Genomic DNA, 16,698 nt, shown 5'->3' on the forward strand with positions numbered 1-16,698 from the left:
ATCTTCAGGGAGATTTTTGAAAGAATGTTGCTATGATAGACAGCTGATCTGGAGTGATGGTTGTTGCCACAACATCTTCCTACACATGTTTTCATATCTTCTCCTTCACAGAACTGGTGTGCAGACGTTCAGACGTGAACATGATCGCTTCTGGATTCTCGCCGCCCACCCGACTCTCAATCTGTTCGCCGCTGGTCACGACAACGGTATGATCATCTTCAAGCTGGAGCGCGAGCGGCCTGCATTCGCCGTCAACCAGAACATCTTGTACTATGTAAAGGAACGGTATCTGAGGAAGCTGGACTTCACCACGTCCAAGGACACGGCCGTTATGCAGCTCAGAGGGTACGTGGGGTGGGTACGTGGTGGGGTGTCTCTGAACTAAAAGTAGCATCCCCTCTTCTAGAAATACTGGCTAAGCCTATGAAAGCTCTTATAGCACTTTGGTTGACCTGGGTCCGTGTCAAAGCACTTCACTGTCACTGTTGTTGGGTGTCCACTGACAGGAGAGAGAACTAAGTAATAGCTTGGACTAATGACGGCTCACTCATGAGAGCAGAGAGCCAGAGCTCATAGAGAGTTTATGCTTCTCAATGCCCCTGTGTTTGTTTGTTTGCTGATGATGTGGTGACTTTGCTTCCAGTGGCTCACGGACTCCTGTCTTCAGCATGTCCTACAACCCGGCTGAGAATGCTGTCCTCCTCTGCACGGTAAGCCTGTTCAACCATTCATATACACACCAAGTCAGGAAATGTCGTGACAACTCATGTCACTTGTGGATGTCCTGCTTGTGACGCACCACCCGAGATGACACTGGGTGTATGTTTCCCATTGGCTATAATGGAAATGACTCCAAATGTACCGGTGCATGCCAAAGTTTCCAAATCAAGTACCAGTATGCATATGTTTTATCAGTTCCCTGAAGATCTGGATGGAGCAAGGCTTAGAATGTAGAGTGCATTGAGAAGCAACTTATATAAGTCTGGCAATGACTGTGGCCGGTCTCGCCCAAACTGTTGGTTATAAACCTTTCCTGCTGTAAACATGTGTTTGTGTTTATCTTTCAGAGAGCGGGCAATGTTGAGAACAGCACATATGACTTGTATCAGATTCCCAAGTCTTCAGATTCACAGAACCCAGATGGTGAGTAATTCCCGTTAAAGCCAGACACTGCTATGTAAATAACTTGCTGCAGAGGCTACATCAAAATATTGAGACCACCATGTGTCAGAGTCAAATATGTTGGTGAAACCAGGCAAACACTTCATGAAAGGCCACAAAGACTAATGAGAACATTTCACTGTCTACCCGTCCATGAACTTGAAGATATGGAGGTTACGCAGGGTTCAGTTAGCGACACTCACCAAGGAAGCAGAACCAAGTCTATTGTAAATACTCGATGTGATGGATGGTGACGTTAGATTGGATTCATGTCTTATTACCAGTTGTATTATCATCATTCTCTACTTGTTTGTGGCAGGCCTGGTGCCTTTTGGACAGTCACCAGATAAATCATGTACGTTGTTCCACTGTCTATAATTACACCGTGTGTGAACCAGTTGTTTATATGGCCAGATCCTGTTCCTCCCTTCCTTTCATCACAATATCCTATTGTGATAAGACTTTTCCCTCTGAAATTTAAAATGTACGTTCTAAAGTGTGTTTATATTGGACTGTAACTATACTGTCTCAAAGTGCTTTACAAACAATCGCCAGCCTAATGCAGAAACCTGTCTGTAGATACCAAGGAGTGCACTCTCAGTGCCACACTGAGCCCTTCCCTGCAAGTAGCCTCAAACCATCTCCCACTGAGCCAGTGTGCTGCCCGTCTATTCTTATGCTCTCAACTTCCACACTTAGCCCTTCCCTGCAAGTAGCCTCAAACCATCTCCCACTGAGCCAGTGTGCTTCCCGTCTATTCTTATGCTCTCAACTTCCACACTTGGCCCTTCCCTGCAAGTAGCCTCAAACCATCTCCCACTGAGCCAGTGTGCTGCCCGTCTATTCTTATGCTCTCAACTTCCACACTTAGCCCTTCCCTGCAAGTAGCCTCAAACCCATCTCCCACTGAGCCAGTGTGCTGCCCGTCTATTCTTATGCTCTCAACTTCCACACTTCGCCCTTCCCTGCAAGTAGCCTTAAACCCATCTCCCACTGAGCCAGTGTGCTGCCCGTCTATTCTTATGCTCTCAACTTCCACACTTAGCCCTTCCCTGCAAGTAGCCTCAAACCAATCTCCCACTGAGCCAGTGTGCTTCCCGTCTATTCTTATGCTCTCAACTTCCACACTTAGCCCTTCCCTGCAAGTAGCCTCAAACCCATCTCCCACTGAGCCAGTGTGCTTCCCGTCTATTCTTATGCTCTCAGCTTCCACACTCAGCCCTTCCCTGCAAGTAGCCTCAAACACATCTCCCACTGAGCCAGTGTGCTTCCCGTCTATTCTTATGCTCTCAACTTCCACACTTAGCCCTTCCCTGCAAGTAGCCTCAAACCCATCTCCCACTGAGCCAGTGTGCTTCCCGTCTATTCTTATGCTCTCAACTTCCACACTTAGCCCTTCCCTGCAAGTAGCCTCAAACCCATCTACCACTGAGCCAGTGTGCTTCCCGTCTATTCTTATGCTCTCAACTTCCACACTTAGCCCTTCCCTGCAAGTAGCCTCAAACCGATCTCCCACTGAGCCAGTGTGCTGCCCGTCTATTCTTATGCTCTCAACTTCCACACTTAGCCCTTCCCTGCAAGTAGCCTCAACCCATCTCCCACTGAGCCAGTGTGCTGCCCGTCTATTCTTATGCTCTCAACTTCCACACTTAGCCCTTCCCTGCAAGTAGCCTCAAACCCATCTACCACTTAGCCAGTGTGCTTCCCGTCTATTCTTATGCTCTCAACTTCCACACTTAACCCTTCCCTGCAAGTAGCCTCAAACCCATCTCCCACTGAGCCAGTGTGCTTCCCGTCTATTCTTATGCTCTCAACTTCCACACTTAGCCCTTCCCTGCAAGTAGCCTCAACCCATCTCCCACTGAGCCAGTGTGCTGCCCGTCTATTCTTATGCTCTCAACTTATTTCTTGTAATTATTTTTGATGCCATGTTACCAATGTTACTCACCAGTCCCCCCCCCTCATGACCCCTTCAGACCTGAACAAGACCTGTTATGGGTCGTTACCTAGTCACCAATAAAACGTAGTTGATCAGAACGTGATTCTATGACAACATGTCAGGATGGATTGGTTTCCCTGAGTTACTTGCTCTAGATACTGGGAGGGGGGGGGGGCTCATACAGCACTTCACATTCTGTAGAAGTTGGAACATAAAAATAGTTTTCAGAGTGAAAAATACCATTCTATTGGAGGCTTAGTTAAAACAGCGAATGATGTAAAGATGCTGTTTGATAACCAGCACCAGGGCAAGGTTCACTCGACTAGGGCCGAGGTGAGTCTATGAACTTGATATTGGATGATGTTGTCCAAGCAGCCAAGTGTAAACATGACCTCTCTTGGCTACACTCCAGGCATTGTTGGAAATGTTCACTTTTACCTCAATCTCCTTGTTTCAGCCCCTGAGGGGAAGCGCTCGTCGGGCCTGACGGCTGTTTGGGTCGCAAGGAACAGATTTGCCGTTCTTGACCGAACACATACAGTAAGTAGTAGTCTCAAGTATGTCTTTATCTTATCTCATACCTCAAGTGAGATTCCGTGAATATGATTGGCTGATACATGTCACATGACTGTGTGGTATTAGCAATGTTGCCTGCTCCAGCCGGTCGACATTCAGCATGTTACCCTCCGTGGCGGGTAAAATTTATATGATATGCCAAGAGTGTGTCGTTTCTCGTTGACAATCATACTATACTGCCAAATACACATTGACATTACAAGCTTTTCTGTCGAGTTTTGATCACATATGAGTTGATATGGTTTACTGCGACCAGTGTTTTATCTGACGACGGCATCTCTACGTAAATAGCCGATTCTTTTTTACCAATGACTTTTGGTACGAGATAATAAATAATGCCCGCCACGGAGGGTAACATGCCGAATGTCGTCCCTTCAGGATGTCTCCCGAGGCTTTGTGAGGGTGAAAATGTCGTGATTGTGCAGCCTTGTGACTCCTGCTGTTGATGTCCCCTCGGGTTCAAATAGAAATAGTTACCAGGGTATGATTTATTCCAAATCAACAATATCACAGCTGCCATGTTGGCCTTAGGTGTTGCTTCATAGATGAGGGAAACTTGAGCTCTTCACCATGGCTATTAGCTGCCCCCCAATGACAGCTGCCATGTTTGCCTTAGGTGTTGCTTCATAGATGAGGGAGACTTGAGCTCTTCACCATGGCTATTAGCTGCCCCCCAATGACAGCTGCCATGTTGGCCTTAGGTGTTGCTTCATAGATGAGGGAAACTTGAGCTCTTCACCATGGCTATTAGCTGCCCCCCAATGACAGCTGCCATGTTGGCCTTAGGTGTTGCTTCATAGATGAGGGAAACTTGAGCTCTTCACCATGGCTATTAGCTGCCCCCCAATCACAGCTGCCATGTTGGCCTTAGGTGTTGCTTCATAGATGAGGGAAACTTGAGCTCTTCACCATGGCTATTAGCTGCCCCCCCAATGACAGCTGCCATGTTGGCCTTAGGTGTTGCTTCATAGATGAGGGAAACTTGAGCTCTTCACCATGGCTATTAGCTGCCCTCCAATCACAGCTGCCATGTTGGCCTTAGGTGTTGCTTCATAGATGAGGGAAACTTGAGCTCTTCACCATGGCTATTAGCTGCCCCCCTCTGTGGAATCTTATGGGTGATTAGTCACACAGTGGTTGGAGTCAACTTGACATTCGTTACTTTCAGATTGTGATCAAGAATCTGAAGAATGAGATCACCAAGAAGGTGCAGGCCCCCAACTGTGAGGACATCTTCTACGCCGGTACTGGCTGCCTCCTACTCAAGGACAGTGATGGCATTACACTGTTTGACGTCCAGCAGAAAAGGTGGGTGTGAATGAATACCAAAAAGATGAAGCTGTCAAGAGAGTCACCTTCTTTCTCACAAGAGTATGCCAGACCAAACAAGAGAAAAGATCTGTGTCATCTGGATATTATTACTGCAGCACCAGACTGCACTCTCAGCCATGTCATATGTCTTTCCTGCATCTTTCGCAAACTAAGCTCTGCAATGTTATCAAGTGTGGTGAGGAGAGTGTTATTTTATGAAGGTCCGTCTCTGGTGTCGTTATTTTGGTTCAGTTTAAATGAACTTTTCTATGTCACTTTTTGGTTTTCCGATGTCTTGTCTGCCAGATCAGCGCACATGGGGTATATAAACACTGAAGTCTCGAGTCTGTGGTCGCGAGCTTTCAGGCTGGAGAAAATCATTTCATGCAGTTTTCTTATTGATGTTTGCAGGTCTCTTGCCAGTGTAAAGGTGACCAAAGTGAAGTATGTGGTCTGGTCAGCCGACGTCCAGTTTGTGGCTCTGCTCAGCAAGCACGGTAAGTTAACACAACATTCAATCGACTCATTAATGTTCACTGTCTGTACAGACCTATGGGTGACATGGGGTTGTTGTTCAGAGTTGTCTGTACAGACCTATGGGTGACATGGGGTTGTTGTTCAGAGTTGTTTGTACAGACCTATGGGTTACATGGGGTTGTTGTTCAGAGTTGTCTGTACAGACCTATGGGTTACATGGGGTTGTTGTTCAGAGTTGTTTGTACAGACCTATGGGTGACATGGGGTTGTTGTTCAGAGTTGTCTGTACAGACCTATGGGTTACATGGGGTTGTTGTTCAGAGTTGTCTGTACAGACCTATGGGTGACCTGGGGTTGTTGTTCAGAGTTGTGTGTACAGACCTATGGGTGACCTGGGGTTGTTGTTCAGAGTTGTCTGTACAGACCTATGGGTTACATGGGGTTTTTGTTCAGAGTTGTGTGAAAGTTTATCTTAAATAAAATATAAATAAAGTTTGGGTCGTAGAAATGGATTGCAAAATGTGATGGTTTACAGTGAATGAGAGATGAAGGGCTGTTCGCCGTCTGCCGCGTGTCTATTGCTGAAACCTGAATGTTTATTCTACGTTGTCGATTGCAGGCATCACAATCTGTAACCGCAAGATGGAGAACCTGTGTACCATTCATGAGAATATCCGTGTGAAGAGTGGTGCGTGGGAGGAGTCTGGCGTGTTTGTCTACACGACCAGTAACCATATCAAATATGCTCTCATCAATGGGTACGTACTGTGAGATTGTGGGCACACCTATTGGTGACTTCTTGTGACTGAATCGTGCCCATCTTTCTCCTGCCTAAAGACTCCCTTTAAAGCTGACTGGTCGATTATATACTTCCCGAGTAAGGCAAAAGCTGATCACTTGAGAATGTTTGTGATGTGCGTTTGGATCTTCTGCTGAACAATTTGAAAGTGAGGCATTCTCTGCAGGCACTGTGTGGTACACTTGGAATGAAAGCTTCCAGAGATGCCATCTGAAATCATCATATAAAATGCCCGGACAGTAACGTCTGAACACAACTCAACTACTGACCTCCTGACTGCATCACCAAGGGCCTCATCTAAAACATGGCTGTGTGATGAAGAGTTGCCCGGACAGTAACGTCTGAACACAACTCAACCACTGACCTCCTGACTGCATCACCAAGGGCCTCATCTAAAACATGGCTGTGTGATGAAGAGTTGCCCGGACAGTAACGTCTGAACACAACTCAACCACTGACCTCCTGACTGCATCACCAAGGGCCTCATCTAAAACATGGCTTTGTGATGAAGAGTTGCCCGGACAGTAACGTCTGAACACAACTCAACCACTGACCTCCTGACTGCATTACCAAGGGTCTCATCTAAAACATGGCTGTGTGATGAAGAGTTGCCCGGACAGTAACGTCTGAACACAACTCAACCACTGACCTCCTGACTGCATCACCAAGGGTCTCATCTAAAACATGGCTGTGTGATGAAGAGTTGCCCGGACAGTAACGTCTGAACACAACTCGACCACTGACCTCCTGACTGCATCACCAAGGGCCTCATCTAAAACATGGCTGTGTGATGAAGAGTTGCCCGGACAGTAACGTCTGAACACAACTCAACTACTGACCTCCTGACTGCATTACCAAGGGTCTCATCTAAAACATGGCTGTGTGATGAAGAGTTGCCCGGACAGTAACGTCTGAACACAACTCAACTACTGACCTCCTGACTGCATCACCAAGGGTCTCATCTAAAACATGGCTGTGTGATGAAGAGTTGAGAAAACTATATAATCACGCCAACATATCACTCTGATTTCTGCAGTATGTCATCAAGTATGGCTCCAAAAGCATTCTACTTAATTCAGCTTGGTGTAATTCATGCTGTAACTTATTGTTCTGAATTTGAGATTTCAATATTGAATATAAGACAAGCACTTGTTTTGATGTGTTTAGAGACCACGGGATCATCCGTACCCTGGACCTGCCCATCTACATCACCAGGGTGAAAGGCAACAGCATCTACTGCTTGGACCGCGAGTGCCGCCCCCGTGTCCTGGGAATCGATCCCACTGAGTTCAAGTTCAAGTTGGCTCTCGTCAACAGGAAATATGATGAGGTAGGTGTTGGTGTGCTGCCAATTTTAGCAAGGTTGGCTAAACTGAATTTGATGTTGTTCATGAAATGAGTTTCAGTATGTGGATGAAATCATTTGTTTCTGGAGTGACAAAGATCACTTGGACGTAGATAATAAACACATTCCATGATGTGATTGCTGGCTACATGCATTCAATATCAATAATTGAAACTTGCATGTTTTCCTCAAGGTTCTGCACATGGTGCGCAATGCCAAGTTGGTCGGCCAGTCAATCATCGCCTACTTGCAGAAGAAGGGCTACCCAGAGGTGGCGCTACACTTCGTTAAGGACGAGAAGACACGGTTTGGACTTGCCTTGGAGTGTGGCAAGATCGATGTAAGTTGACTTTAGTTATTGTATTCTGATCTGCCAGAGGAATGTCCATTATTGCCCTGGCCCGAGCACCACATACAAGGAATCTTACTTTTGTGTCACATTAAAAAAACATGGCAATCGAGTAAAGTGACTTGCCCTAGCAAAGTGGCAATGTGTCCATGTAAGTTTGGAAACCTACAATGTTAGGAGTACGAGTGTGAGGCCTTGGCTGCCTGACCACGCCAAGCTTTTAGATTCTGAGTGAACGTTGTATTGACAAAGATTGATTCCCACTTCCTCTCATAGATTGCCCTTGATGCGGCGCGTGCCCTCGATGACAAGAACTGTTGGGAGAAGCTGGGAGAGGTGGCGCTACTGCAGGGTAACCACCAGGTGGTCGAGATGGCCTACCAGCGAACCAAGAACTTTGACAAGCTCTCGTTCATCTACCTGATCACAGGCAACCTGGAGAAACTCAAGAAGATGATGAAGATCGGTGAGTCGAGCTGTGATTTCAGTCGGGGTGACGTCATCTTCTACGTTCTCTTGCCTCACACTCTAACCACTCTGCCACACCACCGACATGCTGCCCTACACTCTAACCACTCTGCCACACCACCGTCACGCTGCCCTACACTCTAACCACCGTCACGCTGCCCTACACTCTAACCACTCTGCAACACCACCGTCACGCTGCCCTACACTCTAACCACTCTGCCACACCACCGTCATGCTGCCCTACACTCTAACCACTCTGCCAGACCACTGTCACGCTGCCCTACACTCTAACCACTCTGCCACATCACCGTCACGCTGCCCTACACTCTAACCACTCTGCCACATCACCGTCATGCTGCCCTACACTCTAACCACTCTGCCACACCACCGTCACGCTGCCCTACACTCTAACCACTCTGCCACACCACCGTCACGCTGCACTACACTCTAACCACTCTGCCACACCACCATCACGCTGCCCTACACTCTAACCACTCTGCCACACCACCGTCACGCTGCCCTACACTCTAACCACTCTGCCACTAATATCTCTTGATAAGAGTGATTAGAACTTGTCTTTGTCTTTTTGACACCCCTCTAGAAATCCTGGCTACTCCTGTCTAATCTTCTGTTGGTGACTTTCAGCTGAGATCCGTAAAGATACGAGCGGCCACTTCCAGAACGCTCTCTTCCTTGGTGACGTGTCGGAGCGAGTGCGCATCCTCAAGAACTGTGGACAGAGTGAGTAATGTGCAGCTTGCTTTTTCACTTGTTACTTGACTTTTGATTTAGACCCTCTGGCTCCATCTAAAGGTCGTCCTTCTGCTATTGTGTTATGAGTATTGACTGGTTGTGTTGTATGTTTCAGAGGCGCTGGCATACCTGACGGCTGCCACGCACGGTCTTGATGACGAGGCGGAGGAACTCAAGAACCAGTTTGATTCGCAGAAGGAAAACCTACCTGAAGTGTTCCCCGGTGCCACCCTGCTGCAGCCACCACCACCTATCAACCAGCAGGAGAGTAACTGGCCGCTGCTGACCGTCACCAAGGGATTCTTCGAGGGTGCCATGGCTGCTCGCGGGGCAGCGACAGGCGTGTCGGCCATGACAGCTGTGGCAGGCGGTGACGAGGAAGGATGGGGTGATGATGCGGATCTCCTCCTTGATGAAGGTTTGTACCAACTACAGTTATTTGTGATTGTCAACTGGACTATATCAGTTTGTCATATCATTTGGCCAGCGATCTCACAATTTTGTGAAGATCAGGAGAATACCCATTAGTACTTGAATGCTATTGAGATATCACATAAAATTCCTGTGTTGCAGTTAACATCTGAGGTCACCAAGTTGTGATGTTATTATTTTTTATACCTGTTCATATTTCAGATGGTGGATTTGGTGGTGGCGAGGGTCTTGATGATGAGGACCTGGTTGGCAAGGCTGATGATGGCGGTGGATGGGACGTGGGTGATGAGGACCTTGAGCTGCCCGCTGATCTGGTAAGTGATCATGGATCAAATTTTCTTCGCAAATCTTCTTTCGCATCTCTTCAAGAGTTCACATTTCAGTAATTCAATTCAAAAGTCAGAATGCCAATGTCAGTAGTAGGCCAGCAGTCGGTGTATCAACTTTGGTCATGGCATCAAATAATAGTCATCACAGATCTGAGAATTCTTGCTCCAATGTTACGTAATTGAAGAGGTGTCAGTGACCACCTCTTCGAGGATAACCTGTCCCTCAGAGGAAAGGCTTTGCATGTAAACTCCATAGAGGGTTTCAGTTTAGGCCTTTATGATTAGAGACGATCACCTTGACTCGGAGGGTGGGTTATCCCCTGGTGAGGTTGTTCACCTTGCCTCTGAGGTAGGGTTACCCCCTGGTGAGGTTGTTCACCATGACTCTGAGGTAGAGTTACCCCCTGGTGAGGTTGTTCACCATGACTCTGAGGTAGGGTTACCCCCTGGTGAGGTTGTTCACCATGACTCTGAGGTAGGGTTATCCCCTGGTGAGGTTGTTCACCATGACTCTGAGGTAGGGTTACCCCCTGGTGAGGTTGTTCACCTTAACTCTGAGGTAGGGTTACCCCCCTGGTGAGGTTGTTCACCTTAACTCTGAGGTAGGGTTACCCCCTGGTGAGGTTGTTCACCTTAACTCTGAGGTAGGGTTACCCCCTGGTGAGGTTGTTCACCTTGACTCTGAGGTAGGGTTACCCCCTGGTGAGGTTGTTCACCATGACTCTGAGGTAGGGTTATCCCCTGGTGAGGTTGTTCACCATGACTCTGAGGTAGGGTTACCCCCTGGTGAGGTTGTTCACCATGACTCTGAGGTAGGGTTACCCCCTGGTGAGGTTGTTTACCTTGACTCTGAGGTAGGGTTACCCCCTGGTGAGGTTGTTCACCATGACTCTGAGGTAGGGTTACCCCCTGGTGAGGTTGTTCACCTTGACTCTGAGGTAGGGTTACCCCCTGGTGAGGTTGTTCACCATGACTCTGAGGTAGGGTTACCCCCTGGTGAGGTTGTTCACCATGACTCTGAGGTAGGGTTACCCTCAGGGAGGTTGGTTCTCTTGTTATCACCAATTGCATGGAGTCATGAGTGAAGCTTGATATGTTTGAGCTCATGTTGTGTTTTTGTTCAAGGATGTTGGTCCGATCGCTGGTGGAGATGACGAGGGATACTTCGTACCACCGACCAAGGGCACAAGCCAGGCCCAGATATGGTGTAATAATTCACAGCTGCCAGTCGATCATATCCTGGCTGGCTCGTTTGAGACAGCCATGAGGGTAAGTGCATAACATAGGATTTATTTCGCAGCCATCCTTTTTTGACATTAGACGTTTTTCAAAATTTTGCTATTCTTAATTTGTCCTTGTTTATTTTTGCGTAAGAAGATCCGATCGCCACATTGGATTTCATATAGTTTGTGTATTTAGACAGTTAACGGCAGAATGTACCACTTGAACTGTTCAGCGCGCCTAAAATGATGATATCGTATGGGATCGAGCATGTTTGAGAAGCCTAATTCAATCATCAAATATGGAAACACATGATCTATCTTGGGGGATTTGAGGATAAACGCAACATAAACCGAGATATCATCTGCAAGTTTTTTGAAAAGGCTAGGCATACTGTCTTTATTGAGTTATTTTTTCTGGTTATTGAAGACTATGGATTTGGCTCAGGATTTCAATGTAAACATCTACAACTATGACCCCCCCTTCATTTGGTAATTTGTCTTTCCCTTCCAGCTGTTGCATGATCAAGTTGGTGTCGTTGCCTTTGAGCCGTATAAACAGGTGTTCTTACAGACATACGCTCGCAGCCGCACTGCGTACGCCAACCTGCCATCAACGCCACCTATGTTTGGTTATCCTCACAGAAATTGGTAAGATTTGAATGTCATTTCATAATCTGGCGGTGACATGTTAAGAACAGTTAGTTCTCATCCTCTTTATGCTTTATGTCATGTTACTTCAGCTCCTGTTTTAAAGTGCTGAACATTTCATGGAAAATATGTGGGTTTGAAAGTCTTGAAATCTTTTACAAAAGAAAGTTGGTCACAAATCTTTCGACTCTTTGTTCCTTACATAAAGGAAACTTGGATGTTCAAGTTCTAAACGCTCTCTTTTAGTTAAAGACAACTCTCATCTGTGAGTTATTTCAGCTGTCATTTAATCTTCATAAGGCATAACGCATGACCTTACTAATGTGTCGGTCAGATCTGCACGTGAACAAGATTTTAGGGGAAAAGTGATTTTGTTTCAATGATCAACAATTGACTCTATTGCAGGAGCTTGTTCAGATCTGTCAAATGATGTGTTATTTTCAGGCGTGAGGCTGGAGCAAAGGGTGGGATGGCAGCAGTCGGGTTAAAACTAAACGACTTGGTTCAGCGGTTGCAGGGTGCCTACCAGATGACCACGCAGGGCAAGTTTGTGGAGGCGGCTGAGCGCTTCCGCTCCATCCTGCTCACCATTCCTCTCCTCGTCGTACAAAACAAACAGGAAATCGCTGAGGTACGGTAAAGTGGCCTCACAGGTTTTACTCGTGTTTATGTGGCCATGTCAAGTTGGGTTGAAAGTCTACACTTGATTTTAAAAGTTAAATGACTTTATCACCCTGTAGTTGATGGCCAACCATTGGCAGTTCAAGGAGGTCATACAGTTACGCACAGCACCAATGTTCATCTTCAATTGCTTTCTAACGAGTCTTCAGATTTAAGGTCTAGTTTTGGAGAAAATTCGACCATTTTGGAGAAAATTCCAATAATCCTGGAAACTGATAGCGGAAATATTGAGATTTACAGTCATGGAGGGAGTGGCGTGAATTCCCTTTTGTGCTCATCAGAATTCTCATTCATTTCAGGCCCAACAACTTCTCGAGATTTGTCGTGAATATATAGTTGGTTTGAGTATGGAGTTAACACGGAAGGACATGCCCAAGTCAACTCTTGATGAACAAAAACGCATATGTGAGGTAAGTTTATACAAACAAATAGGATTAAGATTCACAAAACATGAAAGTGTCGACTGTCGTTAGCCTGACCATCGAGTACTGGCTTTTACATTGACTGCTGCATTAGACGTCACTTTTGCTCTAAACATCTATTGAGTCTGATATTTTGTTGTTAAATTTACATATTTTTCATTGTTACTTACATTGATAGGATAACTATATTGTAAATATTACAAGAATAAGATAGTTTTGATGTTTGCTAATATCGTAATCATCTAATGTTACAGATGGCAGCCTACTTCACACATTGTAATCTCCAGTCAGTTCATCTCATCCTGACTTTGAGGACAGCTCTCAATCTCTTCTTTAAACTAAAGAATTATAAGACAGCGGCATCATTTGCCAGACGTCTTCTTGAATGTGGACCGAGACCAGAAGTTGCTACACAGGTAGGTAGAAGTGAATGGTGGTTAAAGGCGATTTCGCACACCAACGATTCAGCCTAATTTTGACATTTTCTCTTGTGGTGAAATTGGAGCGTCTCATTTCCAATTCATAAGTCTTGGGCAGATCAGTTAGCTGGATAAGGCCTGCTGAACATGTGGACAATAGAGTCCAATCAGTAACTTGCATATGACTTGACGATACTTTGATATCTACTGAGGCAAGGGAAGGGCATTGTACTTGTTGTAGGAAATACACTTTAAGGTCTTTTTGTGTGTGGTTTATGATCACAAGTCAATTCTTGTGCAGAGGATTGCCGTCCTCTCAGACTTCTGGTCCACCGGTTTCCTCCTACATCACATCACAAGATCACCTGTTTTTAGTTGATAATGTGCCAGTTGACCGCAGCTCTTATCTAAGTATTGTAGACAATCCTGGTGAAATAACGGCATCTCTCTTCAGACGCGTAAGATCCTGCAGGCTTGTGAGAAGAACCCGTCGGACGCCCATGAGCTCAAGTACGACCAACACAATCCATTTGATATCTGTGCCGCATCATTCACACCGATTTACAAGTAAGTTTCCTTGTGGCGCTTCCTGCATGTTCACCAGCATGGTGCTCTGCACTCAGAGACCAGCACTAGTCAGGGCCGGGGAGGGTGGCGCTTCCTGCATGTTCACCAGCATGGTGCTCTGCACTCAGAGACCAGCACTAGCCAGGGCCGGGGAGGGTGGCGCTTCCTGCATGTTCACCAGCATGGTGCTCTGCACTCAGAGACCAGCACTAGCCAGGGCCGGGGAGGGTGGCGCTTCCTGCATGTTCACCAGCATGGTACTCTGCACTCAGAGACCAGCACTAGCCAGGGCCGGGGAGGGTGGCGCTTCCTGCATGTTCACCAGCATGGTACTCTGCACTCAGAGACCAGCACTAGCCAGGGCCGGGGAGGGTGGCGCTTCCTGCATGTTCACCAGCATGGTGCTCTGCACTCAGAGACCAGCACTAGCCAGGGCCGGGGAGGGTGGCGCTTCCTGCATGTTCACCAGCATGGTGCTCTGCACTCAGAGACCAGCACTAGCCAGGGCCGGGGAGGATTCCTCACGATATGCCAGATTTTGTAACAGTCATGATGTGACGCCCTCCACATATTTACTTATTTTTAGATTCGATTTGAAAATCCAAAATAATGTTGTGGGCGTCGTCACATTTTGTGTAAACAGATCAAAACACAATGGGATAAAAATAATCTTTCAAATTAAGAAGAGGATAAATCCATCATAGAATTGAATCAGAACAGCATTTTCCAGAAACCGCAGTTCATACAAAAAGTGTTCTCTCCTTGCTTCAAATTGACTTCATCTTAGTCAGTTGATAAAGCCTCGTCAGTACTGGATTGTCAAAGAAAATATATAATTGTGTCAAGGCTCCGACTAGATTATTTTCACTCACCTGGCTTCTTGATGTATTATCATCAATTATCACCAAACACATCCAACTCTCTTTCTCAACTCAAAGGTTGTTGCCATTATCTTCCAGGGGTAAACCAGTGGTGAAGTGTCCGCTAAGTCAGGCCTGCTATCATCCGCAGTACAAGGGCGAGGTGTGCCGCGTATCTAAAGTCACCGAGATCGGCAAGGACTGTATAGGCCTCAGGATTAGCCAGATCCAGTTCAGATAGACACTCACTTTAAATATTTGTCCCTTGGACTTTATGCACCTCATGATAAATCTGATCCAATCTGGTGACTTACTTGGAAGATGCGTCCTGTAATAATGGAGTGTCAGCTGGAAAGAAGATTTTCTTCTTGTTCACAAGCATTTTGACAAAATATATTTGTGTAAGTGATGACATGAGCAGTGATATTTCTATATTTGATTATTGGTAAGACGTGATGAAGTTTGTTGATGCAATCTAGCTGCTGCTTGCTTCCCCTAATTATGGTGTGTTCAGGTGAAGCCACTCTCGGACGAACCACGTGCTGGAGATTGGTTTTGTTAGCTGCAAAGATGTTGAGATGCCAAGATCACATTTAGCCGATCCTGGCTGAGCATGTGTTCCTTATCAACACACACAGGTGAGCTTGTGCTTGGAGCTGATCCTGGCTGAGCACGTGTTCCTTATCAACACACACAGGTGAGCTTGTGCTTGGAGCTGATCCTGGCTGAGCACGTGTTCCTTATCAACACACACAGGTGAGCTTGTGCTTGGAGCTGATCCTGGCTGAGCACGTGTTCCTTATCAACACTCACAGGTGAGCTTGTGCTTGGAGCTGATCCTGGCTGAGCACGTGTTCCTTATCAACATGCACAGGTGAGCTTGTGCTTGGAGCTGATCCTGGCTGAGCACGTGTTCCTTATCAACACTCACAGGTGAGCTTGTGCTTGGAGCTGATCCTGGCTGAGCACGTGTTCCTTATCAACATGCACAGGTGAGCTTGTGCTTGGAGCTGATCCTGGCTGAGCACGTGTTCCTTATCAACATTCACAGGTGAGCTTGTGCTTGGAGCCGATCCTGGCTGAGCACGTGTTCCTTATCAACACTCACAGGTGAGCTTGTGCTTGGAAGAATATCACTGCCAGCTCGTTGACAGGTGTATCTTTTCTGAAGATGCTGATACATGTGATCTATTACTGTCAAAAAGATGAAGGTTGTGACTTAATCTGTTGTGACCTGCTTGTCTCTGGGGGCTTACTGAATGTAGTTCATGATATATCCTTGACACAGAGATGTTTTGTAGGAATATCTTGTAAAAAGGGGATCATGCTATCATATAATTATTTCCCATTAACCATGTGAGCACTCATTTGGCCATGTTCTACATGTGTTTGTATTCAAAAACCTTGTTGACATTTTTAACCCTTAGAGGACATGTGGTTTCCTCCCTCGTCTATTTGAGCAAGACCAAATTAATGGCCTTTTTTTTGCGACCAATATTAAGGTATGAATTCTTATTTATAGATTGCTATTTATGCAAGAAAGACTCCTCGGTTTCTGAGTAGTTCAGTGCCTGTTAATCTCGTTGTTGTACATTACTATGTTTTTACCAGTGACCTTCATAAACGATGACGCAACACGCATTAATTGGCTCAACATAACAGCGTCACGCTAATGCAAAATGTCATGTTCCTTGCATTTCATAAGGATTACTGATCAATCCAGACAGCGATTGCAGCGCCCACGTGACACAGCTTGCTCATTTCTGTCATCACAATGATGGTTTATATTGTTGACGCGGTAACTTTGTCCTCGAAGGAATGAAGTGTACGCTAGATGCCACATGTAAATGCCAGTTCATTGGTGTGAATCACTTCATTATCAAATTATCATAACGTGTAATAAAGTTATTTATGCTTATTTACTGGAAAACATCAGAAA

General features: G+C 46.1%; 1 protein-coding gene across 8 annotated transcripts in view; it reads left to right on the top strand.

The window, feature by feature from the left end:
• The window catches only part of LOC135497584 (coatomer subunit alpha-like), a 28,386-nt gene extending 11,688 nt beyond the window's left edge, over positions 1–16,698 (top strand). For 6 of the 8 annotated variants that reach the window (XM_064787342.1, XM_064787345.1, XM_064787344.1 and 3 more), the window contains 21 exons: positions 112–345; positions 644–710; positions 1,068–1,143; positions 1,481–1,516; positions 3,558–3,640; positions 4,845–4,984; positions 5,399–5,484; positions 6,084–6,222; positions 7,431–7,593; positions 7,802–7,948; positions 8,234–8,423; positions 9,071–9,166; positions 9,294–9,596; positions 9,812–9,924; positions 11,065–11,208; positions 11,674–11,810; positions 12,255–12,441; positions 12,791–12,901; positions 13,168–13,329; positions 13,787–13,899; positions 14,859–16,698. In XM_064787342.1, coding sequence (XP_064643412.1) covers positions 112–345; positions 644–710; positions 1,068–1,143; positions 1,481–1,516; positions 3,558–3,640; positions 4,845–4,984; positions 5,399–5,484; positions 6,084–6,222; positions 7,431–7,593; positions 7,802–7,948; positions 8,234–8,423; positions 9,071–9,166; positions 9,294–9,596; positions 9,812–9,924; positions 11,065–11,208; positions 11,674–11,810; positions 12,255–12,441; positions 12,791–12,901; positions 13,168–13,329; positions 13,787–13,899; positions 14,859–15,000 — 2,869 coding nt within the window. In that variant the 3' untranslated portion in view covers positions 15,001–16,698. The remainder of the gene's footprint in view (positions 1–111; positions 346–643; positions 711–1,067; positions 1,144–1,480; positions 1,517–3,557; positions 3,641–4,844; positions 4,985–5,398; positions 5,485–6,083; positions 6,223–7,430; positions 7,594–7,801; positions 7,949–8,233; positions 8,424–9,070; positions 9,167–9,293; positions 9,597–9,811; positions 9,925–11,064; positions 11,209–11,673; positions 11,811–12,254; positions 12,442–12,790; positions 12,902–13,167; positions 13,330–13,786; positions 13,900–14,858) is intronic. The other 2 variants (XM_064787347.1, XM_064787350.1) reach the window with 1 other exon arrangement.

The sequence above is a fragment of the Lineus longissimus genome, chromosome 13, assembly GCF_910592395.1.
Source record: "Lineus longissimus chromosome 13, tnLinLong1.2, whole genome shotgun sequence".
In the NCBI taxonomy this organism is placed as follows: Eukaryota; Metazoa; Nemertea; class Pilidiophora; order Heteronemertea; family Lineidae; genus Lineus; species Lineus longissimus.